This window comes from Calcarisporiella thermophila, assembly GCF_041956535.1.
Source record: "Calcarisporiella thermophila strain CBS 279.70 unplaced genomic scaffold VTP21scaffold_6, whole genome shotgun sequence".
NCBI lineage: Eukaryota > Fungi > Calcarisporiellomycota > Calcarisporiellomycetes > Calcarisporiellales > Calcarisporiellaceae > Calcarisporiella > Calcarisporiella thermophila.
In genome coordinates, this window is record NW_027192196.1 from 716,892 (window position 1) to 737,087 (window position 20,196).

At 43.7% G+C, this 20,196-nt stretch overlaps 12 protein-coding genes across 12 annotated transcripts; 9 read left to right on the top strand and 3 right to left on the bottom strand.

Moving 5' to 3' along the window:
* Positions 1–107: 107 nt before the first annotated feature.
* On the top strand, positions 108–391 carry VTP21DRAFT_10015 (uncharacterized protein; the record flags this gene model as incomplete). The annotated part of the gene is made up of 2 exons (XM_069389305.1): positions 108–190; positions 256–391. The coding sequence occupies 2 exons, from the start codon at positions 108–110 to the stop codon at positions 389–391; spliced, it is 219 nt and encodes a 72-aa protein (XP_069253741.1).
* Positions 392–565: 174 nt separating this feature from the next.
* On the bottom strand, positions 566–1,091 carry VTP21DRAFT_10016 (uncharacterized protein; the record flags this gene model as incomplete). Its single annotated transcript, XM_069389306.1, has 2 exons — positions 566–743; positions 808–1,091. The coding sequence occupies 2 exons, from the start codon at positions 1,089–1,091 to the stop codon at positions 566–568; spliced, it is 462 nt and encodes a 153-aa protein (XP_069253742.1).
* A 94-nt stretch (positions 1,092–1,185) lies between these two features.
* On the top strand, positions 1,186–2,358 carry VTP21DRAFT_10017 (uncharacterized protein; the record flags this gene model as incomplete). The annotated part of the gene is made up of 1 exon (XM_069389307.1): positions 1,186–2,358. One exon carries the CDS (start codon positions 1,186–1,188, stop codon positions 2,356–2,358), a length of 1,173 nt encoding a protein of 390 aa, XP_069253743.1.
* An 803-nt stretch (positions 2,359–3,161) lies between these two features.
* On the top strand, positions 3,162–4,097 carry VTP21DRAFT_10018 (uncharacterized protein; the record flags this gene model as incomplete). The annotated part of the gene is made up of 1 exon (XM_069389308.1): positions 3,162–4,097. One exon carries the CDS (start codon positions 3,162–3,164, stop codon positions 4,095–4,097), a length of 936 nt encoding a protein of 311 aa, XP_069253744.1.
* Positions 4,098–5,046: 949 nt separating this feature from the next.
* On the top strand, positions 5,047–5,408 carry VTP21DRAFT_10019 (uncharacterized protein; the record flags this gene model as incomplete). The annotated part of the gene is made up of 2 exons (XM_069389309.1): positions 5,047–5,146; positions 5,209–5,408. 2 exons carry the CDS (start codon positions 5,047–5,049, stop codon positions 5,406–5,408), a joined length of 300 nt encoding a protein of 99 aa, XP_069253745.1.
* A 1-nt stretch (position 5,409) lies between these two features.
* Positions 5,410–6,540, top strand: VTP21DRAFT_10020 (uncharacterized protein; the record flags this gene model as incomplete). The annotated part of the gene is made up of 1 exon (XM_069389311.1): positions 5,410–6,540. The coding sequence occupies one exon, from the start codon at positions 5,410–5,412 to the stop codon at positions 6,538–6,540; it is 1,131 nt and encodes a 376-aa protein (XP_069253746.1).
* Positions 6,541–6,909: 369 nt separating this feature from the next.
* On the bottom strand, positions 6,910–7,570 carry VTP21DRAFT_10021 (uncharacterized protein; the record flags this gene model as incomplete). The annotated part of the gene is made up of 2 exons (XM_069389312.1): positions 6,910–7,203; positions 7,271–7,570. 2 exons carry the CDS (start codon positions 7,568–7,570, stop codon positions 6,910–6,912), a joined length of 594 nt encoding a protein of 197 aa, XP_069253747.1.
* Positions 7,571–7,874: 304 nt separating this feature from the next.
* VTP21DRAFT_10022 (uncharacterized protein) lies at positions 7,875–9,296 on the top strand (the record flags this gene model as incomplete). Its single annotated transcript, XM_069389313.1, has 5 exons — positions 7,875–7,910; positions 7,995–8,729; positions 8,794–8,847; positions 8,919–9,164; positions 9,243–9,296. The coding sequence occupies 5 exons, from the start codon at positions 7,875–7,877 to the stop codon at positions 9,294–9,296; spliced, it is 1,125 nt and encodes a 374-aa protein (XP_069253748.1).
* A 1,141-nt stretch (positions 9,297–10,437) lies between these two features.
* Positions 10,438–13,753, top strand: VTP21DRAFT_10023 (uncharacterized protein; the record flags this gene model as incomplete). Its single annotated transcript, XM_069389314.1, has 12 exons — positions 10,438–10,536; positions 10,617–10,719; positions 10,807–10,938; positions 11,007–11,179; positions 11,239–11,335; positions 11,396–11,473; positions 11,552–11,622; positions 11,697–12,010; positions 12,088–12,388; positions 12,458–12,761; positions 12,825–12,994; positions 13,070–13,753. The coding sequence occupies 12 exons, from the start codon at positions 10,438–10,440 to the stop codon at positions 13,751–13,753; spliced, it is 2,526 nt and encodes an 841-aa protein (XP_069253749.1).
* Positions 13,754–14,202: 449 nt separating this feature from the next.
* Positions 14,203–15,762, bottom strand: VTP21DRAFT_10024 (uncharacterized protein; the record flags this gene model as incomplete). The annotated part of the gene is made up of 7 exons (XM_069389315.1): positions 14,203–14,292; positions 14,356–14,432; positions 14,504–14,730; positions 14,801–14,888; positions 14,957–15,113; positions 15,174–15,337; positions 15,396–15,762. 7 exons carry the CDS (start codon positions 15,760–15,762, stop codon positions 14,203–14,205), a joined length of 1,170 nt encoding a protein of 389 aa, XP_069253750.1.
* A 270-nt stretch (positions 15,763–16,032) lies between these two features.
* On the top strand, positions 16,033–16,314 carry VTP21DRAFT_10025 (uncharacterized protein; the record flags this gene model as incomplete). Its single annotated transcript, XM_069389316.1, has 2 exons — positions 16,033–16,118; positions 16,182–16,314. 2 exons carry the CDS (start codon positions 16,033–16,035, stop codon positions 16,312–16,314), a joined length of 219 nt encoding a protein of 72 aa, XP_069253751.1.
* A 792-nt stretch (positions 16,315–17,106) lies between these two features.
* On the top strand, positions 17,107–20,112 carry VTP21DRAFT_10026 (uncharacterized protein; the record flags this gene model as incomplete). The annotated part of the gene is made up of 2 exons (XM_069389317.1): positions 17,107–17,380; positions 17,453–20,112. 2 exons carry the CDS (start codon positions 17,107–17,109, stop codon positions 20,110–20,112), a joined length of 2,934 nt encoding a protein of 977 aa, XP_069253752.1.
* Positions 20,113–20,196: the final 84 nt, after the last annotated feature.

The window sequence follows — 20,196 nt, forward strand, 5'->3', positions numbered from 1 at the left end:
CTTTACTTGCAACTAAACTGTCATCAAATTCCGCCACCGTCAATGAGACATCGACTAGTCAGAGCGTGATACACGCGACTACCGCCGTAGCACAAAGATCCAGGCAAATGGCCCCACAAACTAAAGAGCAATATGAGAAAGAAATGTCAGTGGTACGCGAAGTATTCGACCCTCTCTCTGGGCGTATGAGGTCTATCGATTATATTTAAGAGAATTTCTGTCGTGATTCATTGACACTTTCTTTCAACAAGTTAGGTTGATCAAAGGTTCTGGAGAGGTTATAGAGCGTCCAGTGTCTCGAGCAGAACAGACACGAATACGAAAAATGGCAACGGAATGGGATGGCATGCTATTTCAGAGTTCACTCTTACAGCAGAACAAACCCAAATGAGCATTTTCCTAGTATGCTTATTATAAAGAATTTTGTACAAATAAAATATAATAATTTGTATAAATGAAAGGTATGAAGCACAAAAAAGAGACACGCATAGTTATATAAGAGACAATATGGAATAGGGAATATATACATTGAATATAGAATTATTAGGAGTGATTGTAGCCCAAACTATTGGCAATAAGGCATATATCCCTTGGCGATTAGAGATTCCCCCATTACAAGATCAGACATCATAAAGGAAAGTTCCCGCATATAACTGTCGACTTCCTCCTTCTCATCTGCGTCGGTTTGCATATTAACTATTGAATCGTCTGGTATGCCCTGTGCTGATTTTGGCGGTGGACAGCTGAGCCGGTATGACAAATGTTTAATGAAAATAGAAGCTCTCCAAATAATTTTTCTGCAATTACCTTGTGTCTCGATTAAATGCCACAGAGTATTTAGAAAGAGGTTTACATCGCTGCATCAGGTAGAGTTTCTCCTCCGTTGTTAGTCGGATAGTGCTAGTAGATTGTTTCGCCTGAACATGCGTAGGATCATTTAAGGGTAGCCGATCACTCTTGATCAATGGTTGAATGGTGGAATCTTTAGTGTGAATTTGGGGTAATTCAGGAGCAGCCCGATTCTTTGGGGGGAGGGGAAGAGTTATGATCTTTACTGAATTCGACGCAATTGATGTATCTGTATCCGACATTTCTGATAATTTAATGTTAGGAATAAGAATTTCTTTTTAAAATTGTACTTGTGGCGCGTTTTCCTTCATTTATCTCCTTTTTTCCATAAAAATTATGACCCTTTTTGCTTGCGGTTCAAACGGAAATGGTCAATTAGGAGTCGGTCACGAAGACGATATATCATTTTTTGCACCCTGTCTTTTCACACACCCACTTCCTTCTCATACACCTCCACAGTTCGTCACCGGAGGAGGAAACCACGCTGCACTTGTTACTTCTTCTGGCGAATTATGGCTGTCTGGACTTAACTCCGATGGACAGTCCAGCGCTTCTAGTTCGGAAGATGAAGGCTGGACATCCTTTCGGCCCTCTACAATTCCCGGTTCAACTCGAGTAAAGACGGTATGTTGTGGATGGACAACAACTTTTGTAATAACTGAGCAAGATGGACTGGTTTATGCGATGGGGAAAGGTTCATCCGGGGAACTAGGACTAGGCCAAGTAGTGAAATCATCAAAACCAGCGTTAATAGAGGCTCTGAGAGACGTAGTGGATATACGTTGTGGTCTAAGACATGTAGTTGCGCTGACTCGAGACGGGTCATTGTGGGGGTGGGGTAGTGAGCGGCATGGAGCCCTAAGCAACTCAAAGGAGACATATACGAACAAATCCAATGCCAAAAAGAGCACGCGATGGCGACCTGAACCCGTGCAAATAGATGCCCGTGCTGTGGCGATTGCTTGTGGCCTTTATTTTACTGCCATTCTCGATGACCAAGGCCGCGTCTGGACTATGGGTTTAAACAAGCATGGTCAGCTGGGGCGCGCGGATCCGAAAGATTTGATAAGCACCTCAAAGCCAATGATTGTTTCTCTGCCTACAAAAGTCGTGCAACTCTCTTGTGGCTGGAATCATACCGTGGTGCTATGCGAGGATGGTGGTGTCTATGCGTGGGGCCGTAATGACCACGGCCAGCTGGGCATTCGTGGCCCTAATGAAATTGGCACATCGGCTGATGGCTGGTATTCAGAGCCCATGTCTATTGCGTATCTACCGCAGCAGATTTCTCTTACCAACATCTCACGCATTGCCTGTGGATCCGAGCACACTCTGGCAGTGACCAGTGACAAAAAACTATTGACATGGGGATGGAACGAGCATGGTAATTGCGCGACTCGAGACCGCTGCAACGTCCTTGAGCCACGACTCATAGATGGGGTCGAGAATGTGGCGGGAGTAGGCGCTGGGTGTGGAACAAGTTGGGTGTGGACACAAGGCGCTAGATAATTCCATGAATTCTTTATTTAGTATATATCTATGGATAGACGTGTATACAAATTTCCTCTTTACTAATAGTCTTGTTTTCGACTCAAAAATATCTCTTGAATTCGAAGATTAAGAAATCAATCCGACGCCTTACCCTTTCTTGACTACTATGTTTTTTGTTTTACCGGGATTTCCACCACGGGTTTTGAATAGGCTCCAATGGGCCGGGAGAGTTTCCACGATTTGCCCCATGGCACGGACGGGTTTGTGGCCAAAATTTGGCGACATGGATATTGATTTCAGACCCGACTCCCAACCAGCTCTCCGAGAAATTCCATTTAGGCTGGACTAAACATTGAAAATAAAAAATGGAATGGGTCAGCCTATGAATGCCAAGTGATGGGCGAAAAAGCAAAATAAAACAAAAATAAAACCCGACCGAGACCAAGGGGGGGTGAGGGCCACACAATCTTGGGGGACCCGTTCAATAAAAGGAGAGCGAAAAAGGAGTACATACCAAAACCTAAAGGATTATTGGAAAATCAAGATGGATATAGAGTAACCATGCATTGGAAAATAAAAAAACTTTCTCGGCTTTTATTTCTCTTCCTCCCGCTTCCTCTTTTTTTCTTCCCCTCTTGTTTACACTCGTTTTTCTCTTGTCCTTAGATTGCTTTCGACTTTATCCTCCCTTCATTTCCTACAAGTCTGAACGCGGGATCGTTCGCACACATATCGCACTACCCTTTGTCAATACACAACCACCGCATATCCATTCTTTATCCCCCCTCATCTTCTTAGGGAGCATTCAGCACAGAATAGCCATGAAATTTGTATCCGTTGCACTAACACTCCTCATCGCCTCCTCGGCAGTACAAGGGCTGCCAATGCTTTCGCCCGACCTCGATGTTGCCAGAGCCGAAGTTCCGCACACTGTCGACCTTTCTGAGCGTACACTTGGCTTGGGTCTTCTCAAACATCGTCGAGTGTGCTGCCCGCGGAACCAGCGCCGCACCTTGGGGCTCATCAAAACCCTTCTTGGTAAAGGTCGCTGTGTTCAATGCGGCAACGGTAACCGCAACGAGAACGTGAATGTTAATCGCAACGAGAACGTTAACATCAACAATAACAACAATAACAACAATAACAACAATAACAATAACAACAACAATGGCCGTGGTCGAAACGACAAAGGGCGAGAGGAAGTCCGCAAAGAGGAGAGCCGAGAGGAGGAATCCAATCAGGAGGAGTCTCGTAAGGAGGAGAGCAAGCAGGAAGAGTCGCGCAAGGAAGAGGAGAAGAAGCAGGAAGAGTCTCGTAAGGAGGAAGGAAATAAGAAAGAAGAGATGAACAAGGAAATGAACGAAGAAAAGAAGGAGGAGGAAAAAGGAATGAACGAGGGAATGAAGGAGGAAAAGAAGGAGGAAGGCGAAAAGGGAATGAAAGAAGAAATGAATAAGGAGGAAATGGGCAAAGAAGAGAACAAGAGCGGATCAAGCGAAGAATCTGAAGAGGACTGCGAGGAAGAGGAATCCTCAAACGAAGGATCCACCGAGTCCGAGGAAGACTGTGAGGAAGAGGAGTCCTCCGAGGGAAGCAAGACAGAAACACCCTCGGGCGGTAGCGAAGAAGAAGACTGTGAGGAGGAAGAGGAGCCAAGCAAGAGTGGGTCAGAATCCGAGGGAGGTGAGGAGGACTGTGAGGAAGAGACAGGCGAATCTGGCAAGAGCGAGGGCTCCAGCTATAACAGTGGATATTAGACTTTTTTATCATATCATACTTTGAATAAAATTATTATTTAAAGATAACCCTGTATTATCTTATCTTCTGTTTTTATTTTATAAATTCAGCTATCCATTCCAAGCTTGTCATTTTTCTTGAATTAGCATTTGCAATCTACTTTACTTACTACTGCAAAAATAAATAATAGCATCACAACACCTGACCACAGCCATATCACGAAAATGACTTTAAGCTTCCATAGCGCACCCTGTTCATTACTCTGATTGGCATATATAGGGCTTTAATTTTAATTCGAATAAGCGCCGATAGAGGATGCGTCGAGATATAGCCACAAGGTTTCAATCAGAGAGCTTCAGCTTGAATTCACAAGTCCATGTAGAGAAGACATAGATTAGATGTCGGCTTTGACGGGTACCGCAATACCTTTAGATCAAGCTAACCTATCGCCCGTGTCGAATAACAAGATAAGCCAAAACAGGGGAGCGACCGAGAAGATAGTGAGACGGCACCCTGCAGTGACCAAGGAATTGGGGAAATGAACCGCTTTGTTGCACTGCGGGAAAGGCTTGAAAATTCCGGAATTCTCTGCTAGTCGTCTGACCTTTCTTTCTGGTATATTATCCCGCCCGGCGGGCTGGGCCGGGCCACCATTGGTCACATCCTAACGTTAGATGAATCACGAATTAGGCTAACACTAATTTATCCTCGCGCCAACAATATAACGCAATGCAGTCAGTGGCGGTGGCTAACCTATTTTTTTGGGATGACGTGATGCGGGCCCAAGGTGAGCTTCCTATTTTCCTCAAGGCGCAACTTGCGAGATGCGAGATGTTTTTCTACCGGCTGTAGCTTTATTATATTACATGCCTGCCACTACTGCCGGTCAACGATCCTGTTAAGCCGTAATGAGTCATTTTCTATACCGGTGGGTTTTTTTTTGGGAAGGCTTTTCGGTAGATGCTAGCGATGCTTTTAGGAAAGTGGAAGAGCTGGGGACAAAAACTGATGCATAAGCATACGGTGGCCTCGCCACGGATCGCTTCCAGGCTATGGCTGTTGGGAGATGGTAGGCTTGGCTTATGGGCTATCTTGTCAAAACCTTGTTTTCCCCGCATTTGTTGTTGGTAGAGATTTTCCCGCGTGCTCTAGTACAGCACTTGAACGCGCGTGCCCTACTGATTCGAGAAGATTATCCCGCCGCCATCTCATTTGCTCCTCCACAATGCACTGGAAAGCGGGCAGGGTTTGGCACACAGCATAAACCTTGTGGAAACTCCCTTCAATGTTGTGTAAAAGTCGATCTGGCGCTAGTGTATAAACACACATAAAATGCAGCCGGTATCCGCCTCCCTCCGCTCTGCCTTTCTCCTTACTCTCTTCCGCTGTTTTGTTTCTTTTGAAGGAGCCGATATCCTTCCGCTGGATTTATTCCCCTGGCACTTGCAATACCCTCGGAAAGCTCTATTCCTACCGATTTCTTCAATACTCATGCTGTTTCGAGGAGAGCAAGAATACGGCTCCCTTTCTGGGGTCAAGCCTTATGACTATGGGGGCTTCCCTTCTTCCCCTACCCCCCTTGCCTACACTCACCAGCAATGGCAACGTTCCGACTTGAGTACCTCACAATATAAACCTATGAATATCCCAAGAAATGAATGCAAAGAAGCAATGCATGCTCTCTACATTCCGACCACTAGCATTGGCTCTACCTCCTCGGAAGAGAATTACCTCTTCACGCCTCCTTCTACTCCATCTCATCTTCTCTCGGGATCATCCTTGCAAATTGACCTCCATTCCTCCGCACCAACACCTTCTAGCACCACGCCATATCATCCCGGACTAACGAAGCCACGGGCTAACTTCGCCTCCATTTCAGCGCCAACACTGAAACCAGCCATGCCGCTACATGTGGGTCGGCCTTCACAGTCTTACGCTGCGCTTATCCAGCAAGCTATTGAATCGAGCCCGCACCAGCATCTCTCCGTATCCGAGATCTACACATGGTTCCTCACTCACTATCCCTACTTTAGAACCGCACAATGCACATGGAAAAATTCGATTAGGCACAACTTGACTATGAAGCGGATGTTTGTGCGAGAATCCCGGCCGGCTTGCGAGAATGGGAAGGGAGGCGTATGGAGGATTAATTACGCAGCAAAAAACGGTAGTGGCGAAAAACAACCCAAGGCAGACAGGACGAGACGCCAATACAATTACCATCCGTACCTAGCCTCTGCGCCGTCGCCTTCGTCGCCATCTTCGTCGCCATCTCCAGCCTCGGGTTCTTCATCAATTTCGCCTTCGGTTTCGTCTCCTTCCACTTCATCGTCCCAACCATACTTTATCCCTTCAACGCTGGGGGCAAACTCATCGACCACTCATCAAGAGCTTTATCCTCCTTGCAGTGTCCCGTACAATGCGTACCAACTAGGATATGAGAGATCTACACTACATGGGTAGCAAACCGAGAATTGATCTCCCCGATTTTTAGTACAATCAATAAGCATTTGCGGCGTAGAGTCGCCATTGCTTCCTCCCCTTCCCCCATATTTTGTCACATATTTCGATCTTTGTGTAAGCTCGCCTTTGCGCTCTCAGGTTATTAAATTTGATTTGCATTATTTATTAACTTTATTTACTTTGTAAGTGTACGACTTGTTGATGAATGTTAAGAATTCGAATGTTCATTTATAAGATATATTAATCATTTAAATACAAAAACAAAGGATAGAAGAGGTCGAGAAAAACGTGTAAGCAATACAATATACCTTAAATCTATAGTAAAAAAAGACGAGGTGTGATATAAACAAGAGGATTCTCATTAGACGGTTATGCTGCCTCATGGTTATTGTTTAGTTTTATGTCCTCCTTTTTCTCTTGCACACTCCCTGTCTCATCCCCTTTCGGCATCTCATCTTCTCCGCTTCCATCCTCGTCCTCGTCCCCATCCTCATCCTCAATTCTAAGTTCACCATCCGCTGTAGCATCGTTTTCCTTTTTTTGCTTCTTGTTTTGCTGCTTTGCCTTTCTTTTTTGTCGCTTTGCTCTCTTTTTAGCAGTTCTTTCTTCCGCTTCTTTTTGCATGCGTTCAAGTTTCTCCTGAAATTCCTTTTGATCCTTTTCCTATAACATACATACGCAGATAGTAAACTTAACATACCTTAATCAGGTTGACATATGTAAACCATACCTTTTTCGCCTCCTCTTCCATTAATTTTACTCGAGTGAACTCTCGCCGTCTATTTGCGCGGTATACATGGAACTCTCCACTACCTGCTCCTGCACTTGAACCGGGCACATTGCGCACAAAATCTTTCGGTGGCTTGATAGTTTTCTCCTTGGGCCGCTCGGGAATAACAATGGGTTTTTCAGGACGTTTGAGAAGGAGTTCGAGCTGTTTTCTTTGCTTCTCAGCTGCGGTAAGAGGATGCCGGCGAGTGCTTCCGTGATGCTCGGGTTCTTCAGGAGACTGCGAGCGTGACGGATCCATCCCTAACAATTAATTGTCTGTTTATTTGATTAATATTAAAAATGATATAAGAGCAAAAGGACAATAAATGAAGAGAGGAGATTAATGTACGGGAGGGTCGAAGGGATCAATCCAACAAATATAAAAGATCAAATGGTTTGGACCAGCTTTTCATGAAAATATTTCCAAATTTTTCCTTCCTGCGAATTCGCAGTCCTAGCCCTCCGCAGTAGCTGCATTCACTTGTTTACACTTGTCCTTCATCTTCTTTGTTACTCAGATCGCTTCTCTGCCCTCGTATATTGAATAAGATTCGGTCCCCACTATGGCAAGCACCGAGTACGCCCTAGATGGTTTAGAGGTAGGCATTTTATTCTTTGAAGTAACAGACCTTCAATAATGTCCATCCTCTCTCATGAATACTGATTTAATAATTGCACTCTAGAATCGTCTAAAATCACACCATGAAGCATTTGAATCGCTCCTCAAGCTCATCCCTGCCCGCTTTTATCTACCTCCTGAGAATCCCGAAGAACGCCTCAATCCCAAATATCTCAAAAATAAGCGTAAAAATGCCCCTAAACAAGAAATAAAGGAGGCATCAAAAAAGGCAAAAAAAGCGAAACTTGATCCAGAGAATAATAAGAGTATCGAGCAGTTACAACAGGAGAAAGCAGATAGCGAATTGACGAAGGCAAATGAAGAAATAGAAAATGACAATGAGGATAATAACGAAAAAGACGAGAGCGACAGCGACGAAGAAGAAAAATGGGAAGATGCAGAGGAGGACCAACCGGAAGGAGATATTGAAATGGCAGAATCATTTACCCCAATGCAGAATGCCTCAATAAACGATCTTAAGGCTCGGCTGCATGCACGTATCTCGCAATTGCGTGCGACACGTAATGCAGATACTTCGAAGAGCCGGGAAGCTATTTTGCAGAGTAGGTTGAAGCGGAAACAAGCGAAACGGAAGAAGAACCAAACAACATCGAGTGGAAAGGCCTCAGAAGAGATTGTACCCTCCACCGCATCATCCACTGCTTCAGCCAAAGAGGATAACCTCCCTCGTGCTGATTCTATCAAGGAGGATGGCGAAGTGCGATTCAGCAGAATTGAGTTGAATGAGACAGCTAAGAAGAAGAAAGGACCAAAGGACGCAAAGACGGCGCTTAAACAAGTAATTTATTCTATTAGCACAGTTTAATTTTACTCCAGCTAATTTTTATTTTCCTATTTACTAGGTGGAGGCACATAGAGAGAAACTAGAGAAACTGAAAAATGTAGATAAAAATAAGGTGAGTATATACTCTTCTCTTCGGCAGAAGTGCGAAAATTATTGAATTCTGGATCTTGATTGTTCATTTAGGCTGAAGAGGTGATTGAGAAGGAAGCGTGGAAGAAGGCAATGGCCATGGCGTCCGGAGAGAAAATAAAAGATGATCCTAAGTTGTTAAAGAAGACGATCAAGCGTGAAGAACAAAAGAAGAAAAAGAGCGAGAAACAGTGGAAAGAGCGCGCTGAAACTGTAATCAAGAGCCAAGCGGCCCGCCAGGAAAGACGGCAAAAGAATATCCAGGAGCGGATTGAAGCTAAGAAAAACAAGGGAAAAAAGGTAAACAAGACCAGTGAAACACTTAATTTTACAATATTTAACCATGGAATTATTTTTTTCATTGCAATGTGCATCCAGAAATTACGGCCCGGTTTCGAGGGATCTAAACAGAAAAAGATTAAAAAGAAATGAGAATTACCGTAGCATTTTATACGATAAATATTTCATGTTCTAATTTTTCTCTTATTTTATTTTATTCTTTTTTGTTTGGAAATAAAATGCTTGACAGCTCATAGATATATCTGTCGAAAATGTTTTCCAGCCTGCAGCCTCAATTTGATAGAGTTTTAAATGGTCCAGATAGATGCTTATCTTGAGATACGAGCTCTACTTCTAAGGCACCCCCTCCCCCACAAACGGGAGAACTGCCTTCATATCTCGCCAAGCTCTATTAAAAGTTGACAAATATAGTGGTTCGAATCTATCCGTAAACATATTCGAATCAGGCACAATATCCCCAGCGTGATTCAAATTCTCCCGTCGAGAGTTAATTTGAACCTATCTGGCTTTCTTTGGCATCTAGGACTTGAGTGAATGATCGGCCAATAGTCGGAAAAGAGAGTTGGAGTATGCTGCTGGCTTTATTTCTCTGTCGTTATTCACGAATTATACTCTGATGTAATCATATTGGCCACTAAGCAATTGTTAATTTAGCATTTTTTTATACCCTAGAAAGTAAATAGGCTCAACCGCGCCCTGAAGCACGCATTTTAAATACGACTCTACTGACTTACAACTTCTGTGTATCTATTGGGTGAAAGTTTTCTATAGGATTTGCCGACGGATCGATCAATGATAAACTCCATGTTGATGTTTAATATAAGGTTCTATACGTGGAACCTCTCCGCAAATTGCATTCATTTCAATACAACCCGCCCTCAACAATGTACGAACACATGTGACACTTGGTGACGTTGCCACTGGTTTTTGCTGTATACCACATAATATGTTAGATCTTAACCATCCATAAAGATTAACATTTATGTTTGAGAGAATCGCGATCATCCAGGTATTCATGTTTGACGATTATACGCTGAATATCAGATCCATCGATTAGATCACATAAAAAGCTTTATTATAGTCCTTGTCGATCTACCAATTAATTGATCGGATCGTATTACGCTTTTCGTACTCTACCCTCTTTCCTGCTCTATATTTTACTCTCTTTTTCTCCGCACTTACTTTCCTGTTTTCTTGCGATCTATTGGCGTCCACCAGCGCCATCTTGTACTTGGATACCCATTATTGACTGCCTGCCAGAGATTGAGTTCCCATGGCCACTGAAACCGGTCCAAGAAGGGTTAAAGTCTATCAATTGAGTGAAGATAATCAGTGGATAGATAAGGGGACAGGCCAATGTGTTTACATCGAGGTAATTGGATCATTTGACTTATTACATATGTGGCCAAATTTTAATGTGAATAAGTTATAATGCTTTTCTTGGCATTTTAGTTAGGTGAAGATGGCGTGATACTAGTGCGGTCAGAAGAAGACGATTCTGTTTTATTGCACACTAAAGTAATAAAGAGAGAAGACACATACCAGAAACAGCAAGGTGCCCACACACTCTCTTGTTTATTTTTATATTTTTTAATGATTTCTTTCGCAATTCCATTTTCTTACTAATCTCTTTATATTACAGAGAGCCTTATCGTATGGACAGAAGACGATGGGACTGACTTGGCACTTAGCTTTCAAGAAGCAGAGGGATGCGCAGAAATATGGAATCGTATTTACGAGGCAGTGCGTGCTGCTGTTTCTCTAAGCTCACAAGGTACATACAAATTGTCTATCCTCACAGATCATCCTCCTTATAATGACTACTCCGTTATCTTTAACTAGGCTACATATCAGGAGATACACTTCCTGAGAGTCCACGTAATTCACCTGCTATTTCCCCATTACGACTACCCGATCCCGAGCTATCAAATCTCTCTGAGATTGAAGCGGCGGTAAGAGAAGCAGGCCGGAGTCTATACCAGCGCGATAAGCTGGTAACCACAATTATTAATGAGGTAAATACTGCAACCTTTTTTTTACGATTGTTTAGTTGACAATTTTTTTTTGGAATTAGAACTACATAAGTAAATTGCTCCCATTTCTTGAAATATGCGAGGACCTGGAGAGTCTTTCGGACTTGCATACACTTTGCAATATCATGAAGAATATAAGTAAGTTGATTAGAGGGCTTCGAGTCGTGAATTTTTTCACGTATTAATATTTTTTTTTAGTTTGTCTAAATGATGTTACTATTATCGAGAATATTGCCCAAGATGATGTTATTATGGGTGTTGTAGGGATATTGGAATGTGAGTAGACCAATGCAATGCTGTCTAAACAGGCCACTTGTTTTTTACCTGTTGAGTAACCTCCATAATTGCCATTAGATGATCCTGACTTCCCCCATTTAAAGGCAAACCATAGAGAATTTTTAAGTAAGAATTCTAAGTTTAAGCAGGTACTAGTTGTTATTCTTAGGAAGAACAAATCAACGCTCGGAATTAATGCTCGTCTGCTTGTTATATAACCTAGGTTGTAACCATAAAGGACAAGTTAGTTGAGGCTAAGATCCACCAAACATTTCGTCTGCAATATCTAAAAGACGTGGTGCTTGCACGGACGCTGGATGATCCTACCTTCTCCATCATTAGTTCAATCATATTCTGTAATCACGTAGATATCGTCCAACACCTGAAGCAAAACCATGAATTCCTGAAAGAATTATTTGCGATCATCAACAATTCCACAGAGGAGAGAGATAGAAAGCGGGATGTAGTGCTCTTTTTGCAGCAGTTTTGTGGGATTGCTAAAACTTTGAACATTCCGAATCGAACATGCCTCTATCGGTATGTAGATAGGATGCGTAACTTGAAGGAGATCGCCTCCGATGGGCTTACTAAATCTCCATCTAAAATCTTTATAGGTCACTAAGTCAACATGGGCTTTTCAGCATATTCGACTATGCGCTCCCTGACCCGGAGCCAGCAGTAAAAATGGCTGGCCTTGAGATACTTGCTTCGGTCCTCGAGCAAGATCCAAACCTTGTTCGTTCCTATATCCTTGCGCAGACCCGGCAGGAAAAGAAGCCCCTTGTTGAGACCATAATCCAGCGCTTCCTTGGTGATCCTGATCTCGGCATTAAAGTACAATATGCTGAAGTAATTCGCGTACTGTTGGATACTGCGGCTGGGTTTGGGGAGAATGGCTTGAATCCCCCGAACGAGGTCCGTATAGGGTGAAGAAGAAACAAGCGTTTAATTTTCATGTATGCTAATCTTTTTGGATACTAATAGGCGATGCTAAATCCGAAGCACGACCCGGAAACAGACGATTTTCTAACACTATTCTACGATCGTTACGCTCCCCACTTATTCTTTCCTTTAATGAACTTGACGAATGTACAACCATCCCAGGATGGCCACCCCGGAGTACTCAAACTTGATCGAGAGCAATCCACGCTTGTATTCCATAATTGCGAGCTGCTCTCTTTCATGATACGCCATCACACATTTCGCAGCAAATACTTTGTTCTCTCGTCTAACATTCTCATCAAAGTTGCCCACCTGTTTCGGTGTCGGGAAAAGCATCTGAAACTTTGTAAGTACTTGCTATTTGCATGCCCCAGTTGCAACATGAATTCATACGTCTTTTGGTCTCTAGCCGCATTAAGAGTCTTCCGTACATGTGTTGGCATGACAGACGACTTTTACAACAGGCATCTAAAGAAAAACAACCTACTAGAACCCATCGTTGAATCCTTTGTAGCGACGGGGAATCGTAACAATCTAATGAACTCTGCTTGCTTAGAGCTTTTTGAGTTTATTCGTAGGGTAAACTATCTTATATGTGCTTGCCACTCAGTCCTGTTTTACATGGACTCTAATGTTCCCAATCTTATCCAATAGGAGAATATTAAAAGTTTGATCGATTATCTTTCACATTCATTCGGAGAGGCCTTCAAACGCATTGACTACATCGACACGTTTAGCCAATTGATGCAGCAACACGAGCAGAATCAAACAATACCCTACGAGGGAAGTATGCAGCAACATGCGATCGAGCAAACTCCATCTCGCCCGCAAGAATGGAATTCTACCAAGATGGATCAGGAAGAAACCGAGAATTCCGGCCCTGTAGCCAACGGGAATGAGCATGAAACGGCGCCCGCAACACGTGTAGAAGAAGCAACAGGAGATGTGTCAGAAGAAAACGTTAGCAAAGCTGAGACCTCGTTGATACCCGCAGCTCTAGGAGAGTTGACTTCCACTGAGTGTAACTCTGTCCCTTCGACGACTCAGAACGGCGAAGCAGAACAAGAGTCAAAAGATGAGGCTGTTGCACACCAGAAAATTGACTCGGATGAAGAAGCAGAAGATCCAAAAGCTGACACTGCAACAAGTGCATCAAGGGAGGAAATAGAGGAGACGGGAGAGATAACTCCAAGTCAGACCAAGGAGTCCGAAATGCCAATACGCCTAGACAAGCGGCCCCGACCGGAAGAAGATGAAGATCATGATTTCTCACTGATGGAGCCGTTAATGCGGCAGCAGATAAAATCCCCCAGCTCACCGAAAAAGCTCAAGAGTTAAATCTTGATCCAATTCTCTTTATAGCCCTATTTATTTATAAAACTGATTGGTCTAAGTGAAGACTTTGTTATCTTCTGAATTCTCTTTCTCTCTAATCTGTTGTTATATTTGGATGCCATATACTTTATTCGATTGGGATTTTTTTTACGGTTTTTTTTTTATAATTATTTTCCGTGATGAGTTGCTAAGGAAAATTTTCTTTTCTTTATTTGTATCTTTTACTGCTTTTTTTTTTCAAGCTTTCTCATATTTTTTACTTTTTTTTTGTATAGTATAAAAATAAAGAGACGAACCATTATTTTCTTTACTCCTTGCTTCTGACTTTAACAAATAATATCTATTCAATGCGAAAACTTTTGCAATTATAAACAGCAGAAAATATATATAAAAAAGTATAAATTCACAAAATACACCAAATTTTATACCAGCGTGAAAGTAGCCCGATGGTATCAACGATTTCGCTGAGCTGTGTACTGGTCCAAAACATCCCAAAAGTACGATATCAGGGCTTTGTCCAGATGGCGCTTGTACCTGTGGATCTAGAGACAGAAATTTCATTATACATGGATGAGACGGGGCAAAGTAGGTCTCAATGGACTAACCTTGAGCGTGGTAACATTCCAGTTCTTGGCGACATCTTTAAGGTCCTCATTCGCCCACTGGCAAAAAAATCCCTTGACTATTTCACAAAGAAAGTAGAGGTGTTCATTTACCATCTGAAAAACCAAAAAACATCAACCTATACTACACCATTATGGAAGATGTCCACCGGCGACTGCCATTTCCAGTTGCGGAACTGCCATGCTGCCCCCGTTACAAACACCGCAACCACACGATCCCAATCGTCAACGGCAAACCCCTCCACAGAGTCTACGATTTTGTAGTTGGCTATGGTGCCGTCACTGCATTTTCGTTGTACAAGAACCTGTTGTTGTTTTTTAACGCCCGAGTCGCGGATGGATTGGGAATCGACAAATCTAGATTTCAAAAATGCGATTATTTAAGGGTGGGTCAGGAAATCCAAAATGGATAATTCTCTATACATACTTTCCGTTTTCAAGAAGTTCTTTGACATTGTAGAGCGTGACGAGTGAGGTGGCAGCTGCCGGAACGATGATGATTGGAGTTCGTTGTTCTGCATATAAACAAATAAAATAAAAACGAATCCTGTGCGGAAGAAGACCACTAGCTTTGTCTACTTACGCCTTCTTCGGGGAGACTTTGGATCTTCTGAGGCAGGAGTGGAGCGACTTGAGGGTCGCTGCTTTCCTCGATCTCCGTGGGCTTTTTCCTCCTTTTGCTGCCGCAGTTTGCCCTTTATTAGTTTCTCGATAGCAATTTTTTGGACGTGAAGAAACGACTAATATTATATACATACTATGAGGTTGGAAAGGGGAGCAAAATAGGTGATTGAATATACCTTATTCCCTCGTAAGATGGTAGATCGGTTCACAAGTACGCGCTCTCTACTGTTAATTTTTTTCACAGCTTCAATCGTATCTTTAGATACGGTTATAATTGCCGGTTTAGGTTTTTTGATGCCCGCATCATGATCTTCCAGAACTTCATCAACTGGTCTCTTCTCTATTGGAATACACGAGCTTAATTATTTGCAAATTCCGTAAAGGGACAAGAGATTTACCTCGTTGACTCGTTAAAAGTATATTCGCATTTGTGCTCGTTACACCTGTCAAGTAATCTAAGATATTTTTTCTGTCGATAATGGAAACAGGAGGGATGCGCGTCTCAATACACGCTTTCATATACCCGGAGAAATCTTGCGCAGATCCATGGCGCACGAGGAAGACAAGCGAATCCAGTGTATAAAATTCATCCTTTGCACCAGATTTTTTGTAAGCTGTTGTGGTATTGCGTGGAAAGAGTGTTTCCCCGAGGAGAATTTGTGTAGAAGATTGGAGATCTGAAGGGGCACCCGTGGAATCAGCAAAATCAATAATCTTCTTGTTTAAATTAGCATCTCGAAGAGTGAGCAACGGATCCTGTGACATCTTTGCGACAAATCGGATGTGTCAAAGTGGCTGTTTTGTTCGAATCACAACAAGAGCGAGATGGCAATTCTATAGCCCCTAGCTAACTATATTCCACCAAAATTTCGCTACTGTTGGTGGCGCAGCATTTATTCCGACTTGGCATGCTTGTTGTCTACTTGGCAATAGGGTTAAATAGCTCGCATTTAGACCTGACTCGCCCCTCCCACCATCTTTCAATCCCCCTACTCAAACATACCAACAGTTCATACTATAACAAGCCCTATAACAATGCTCGGTCGATTACTACACTTTGCAGTTGACGCCACGTTAGTGTCTACAGCACTTGCGGGAGTGAAGCGTTCCACAGGTCTAAGGTAAATGCTTTTCCTCCATTGTACTCCAGAGAGACTATGTCTAATTGCTGACTTTATTTTTAGTATTGCGACCGAAAAAATTGAGAACGAAGATGTGCGGTATGCCCTGGAAAAGTTCCTAAAATTTGGAGAGCGCACGCTCGATGTTGGAATTTCGTTTATCGGAAATTCAGAGTATTTTGAGCGTAAACAATAATGCCCAAGCTCGGCATTATAGAAGCATTTGGTCACACATGGATATTTCAACCTTTGAACATTGTATTCTCTGTATATAAATGTATGTTGTTTATGGCAGGCTTAATCTCCTAAGAGGATGGCTGTAAGCCCTCCCAGCTGGGCTATGGTCAAAACAAGTAGCCCAGTAGCCTCCAATTCCATTTCTGCTGAGTTTTAACAATCTTGATAAAAAGGCAAGCGTAATTACCGATCTGCATTCCATTTTCTGATAAAAATATATATTAATTTTTCTATGTGTGGAACGAATAAGGCATTATTACTTACAAACTTTTTCGAGCGAGTGTTACTTCCTCTACTTCTCCTCCAATACCTGTGGTGATTATTCTCGCTGTCCATCCCAGTGTTATGATCCTCTCTATATCATCAGCGCATCTCGTCTAGCTTTTATTCTGTTTTTGATACGACCTCATATACCTTCTCTAAGTGCAAGGACATTGATAGCTACTCTCCTTAATCATCCACCTTATTACCATAGCATCCTCATCATCGCGTTCTCTTTGTTCGCCTGAACAAAGTTTCCCCTTTCCCCTCATTATCTCTCGCACTTTTTTACTCTCTTTCGCTACGTGTTTATATAATTGTGGTGTTCCTTACGATAAGTTTACCTGAAGAGGGGATGCAGTGTCCATTATTCTCTTAACATAATCCCACGCTTTCACTCTAAATCGTACTAGCGTGGATAATTTTAATATTTCATCAAGTTACTCTTTAGAAACCCTGCCTATCTCTTTTATTTCTTGCTATATACGCTATGAATTCGAGCAAGGAGAATCAGATTACCCCTCTCTCTATACTCCCTTTTCATCCTTATGAAACCGACCATCTCCTGCCGCTCTACGGGTCAAGTTCGGAAAAGAGTCCCACCCATTCGGAGTCAATACAAGAGACGCGGTGGAAATCATCAGTGACACGTTGGTGGATTCTCCTGGGACTTGTCCTATTGGTATTTGTGGGTATACAGGCGGTGATATTTATTTCAGGGACGATATTTTTCTGGACGCGACCGCCCTCACCAAGTCCAACAGGTAATCCATTCCCTTAGAGAGCTTCTTTTTTTACCTCCTCTAACTCGCTATTGTTTGCTCCTAAATATTTAGTATCCGAAAATTATCGACCGATCATTTATCATCACCTGAATTCAAGTCAACCTATTAATATCCCCTCCGGCACTACTGTATACCACGTCACACGCGAGTATGGTCCTGCGTCACTTGGCCGAATCGGCCCAGCAGTCAATTCTTTAGTAATGGCTCAGATGCAGCGCCCTGAGCTTGATATTTCCGTTATCATGCCCCACTATGGGTTCTTGCGGAGCCATTTTGAAGGGGAAATGCGTCGAGTCACCGAGTTGACGATCGAAGTGCGCGATCGTTACGGTATGCCGCGACCAGTTGAATTTAAGGTGTATGAAGTCGCGTATAATCCATTAACGGGGCATGGGATTCCCATCGCCAATGTAACCGACGTAGATTCCGATCCGGATCCGGAGCTGAAACCAAAAACGATTCACCTTTATCTGATATCATCAGCCGATGTCCCACCCTTTCGCCAGGCCTTCAAGGTAAAAGACATCTCAAAAATATACTCGTCGACGGCTCAACTTCCTGTGGAATGGAAAGATCACTATTTTGCAAAAGCGGTGGCTACTTTCCTCAATTTCAAACACATGATTGATGATGGGCCGCTCTTTGACATCACTACGCGCCACACTGTGGATGTGGTGCACATCCATGGCACGGTGAATGCGTATGTTGCAAAATATTTAAAGGACGAAGCAAAGTCTACAGCACAAGCTTCCGCCGGCAGACCTATCGCCCCTCCGCCAGCCGTCATATACACCATGCACGATATTCGCTATGATATGCAGCATGCAAATCACTTGGAGAATATTGAGAAATTTGCAGATGACCTAAGCGAGGAACAAAGAGAGGAACTCACAAGGCACGCACGAGGGCATCATGTGTTCACTGCGCCAATCGCAATTGAAAACTCAGAATTGGTGACGGCCGCGTCGCGAACGCTCGCTGACGATTTGATCAATGGGCGTTTGGATCTGCGACATAAAGACGCAGTCTTGCCGGTGCTGAGGCAGTGCACTCTCGCGGGCCGCTTCTTCGGAATCAGTAACGGGATGGACCTATCTAGGCTGAACCCGTTCACTGCATCACAGCTTATGGCGCGACAAATGGAATATCCACACGAGGTGCTTGACCATGAGCTTGCCAAATTACTTTATGCCGATTCAATCCCACATGAACCATCGCGCATGAAAACCATCACACAGGCAAAAAATAAAGCAAAAGAGTTTCTACTGCGGAGAAAACTCCTGAAGCAAGAAGATCTTCGACGACCCATCGTCCTCTTTGCGGGGTGGATTGATGCGGGCGGTGGCGACTTAGTTGCGCAACTTGAAACTGCTGCACCAGCATTGGCTGCTCTTGATACCCGCTTCGTTATTATGGCGCATGTGATGAATGGTGATGGACGCGCTCCGCCTGCCCTTGATACGCTTCACCGACTCGAGCGCGAACATCCTGATCATATTTTGGTTGTAGCCGAATCAGACCGGCAGCGTCGATGGGGGATTTTCCTGCGCGCCGCGGCAGACATTGCCTTCGCCCCCGCAATAAGTCCAGTAAGCACAGGAGTAGGTGCAGCAGAAGGTCTGCTTTTCGGATGCCCAGTAATAGGCACCAATGTTGGGGGTCAGCGCGACTTTCTTATAGATCGCGAGGTACCACGCAAGCCGCCATCAGAGATGCCCAGTCCGCTACGATGGAAACACAATGCCTATCTCTATGACCCCCGCGAGCCAAATGCACGCGAGGCACTCGAGCTAGCTATTCGCGATGCCATTCTCGATCATCGGCTACTTGCTTCCTTGCCGGGTCAGGATCGAAATTTAAGAGCGGCAAGAATGGTGAAATCTGCATTGTCGTCACTTGGGTGGCATCGAGCGGGAGGACCTTTGGAAGATTATTTACGGGTGTATGAGCTGGGACTCAAGGCAGTGGCACGCGTGAAAGACCCCGAGGACAAAGTGAATGAGGCGCAGAGTGGGTTGGTAACGGATGAGAAAAAGCCGGCATTGCTTTTTCAACCACCCGTGGTCTGGCCCACACCAATTGTAAATGAACAAGTGATTAGCCGTAGTGATTGGAATGACGAGGTTTTAGCGATGAATGAGGAAGTTAACGAAGAAGAGGAGAGTAAAGTGACGGAAGACGAAGTTGCAAGAGAAACGGCTACCCTCAATGCAGAAAGAGCAGCATCGTATAAGATAGAGGCGAAGGTTAAGAATCCGTGGGAGACTAGACCGACAATGCTATCTAAAGAGAGGGTCAGCGCACCGGTAGTGCCTGGACCAACCCATCGTCAATATTTCCGACCCATGCCTCTTGAAGTAGAGTGGCAATATGAAGAACCAGTCGTTGGAGGAATCGAGCGACCTTATTATGGTTCATATAAACGCATTCCTGATGGGAGAGAAGAAGAGCGTGGAGAAAAGGCAATTTTAACGGATGATGAAACTGAGTTAGAGGAGGAAGAGATGGGTGAGGAAGAAGAGGAAGATTTAAGGGAGGAGAATGGAATGCTAGAGGGTGGCGAGGGGGATGGTGAGGACGAATGGGAGTACGATTTCGGTGAGCCGGGGGAGGACGAAGAGGGCGAAGAAGAGGTCGAGGAAGAGGAAGAAGGGGAGGGAATAGAGGGAATAGAGGAAGAATATGTTATTGGAGAGGAGAAAAATGTTTAATAAGCTATTTGCGACGGTATATTACGGCTTTTTATTTGGATTTATAGTATTACACCTATTACTCCTCCATTGTATAGTTCGTTC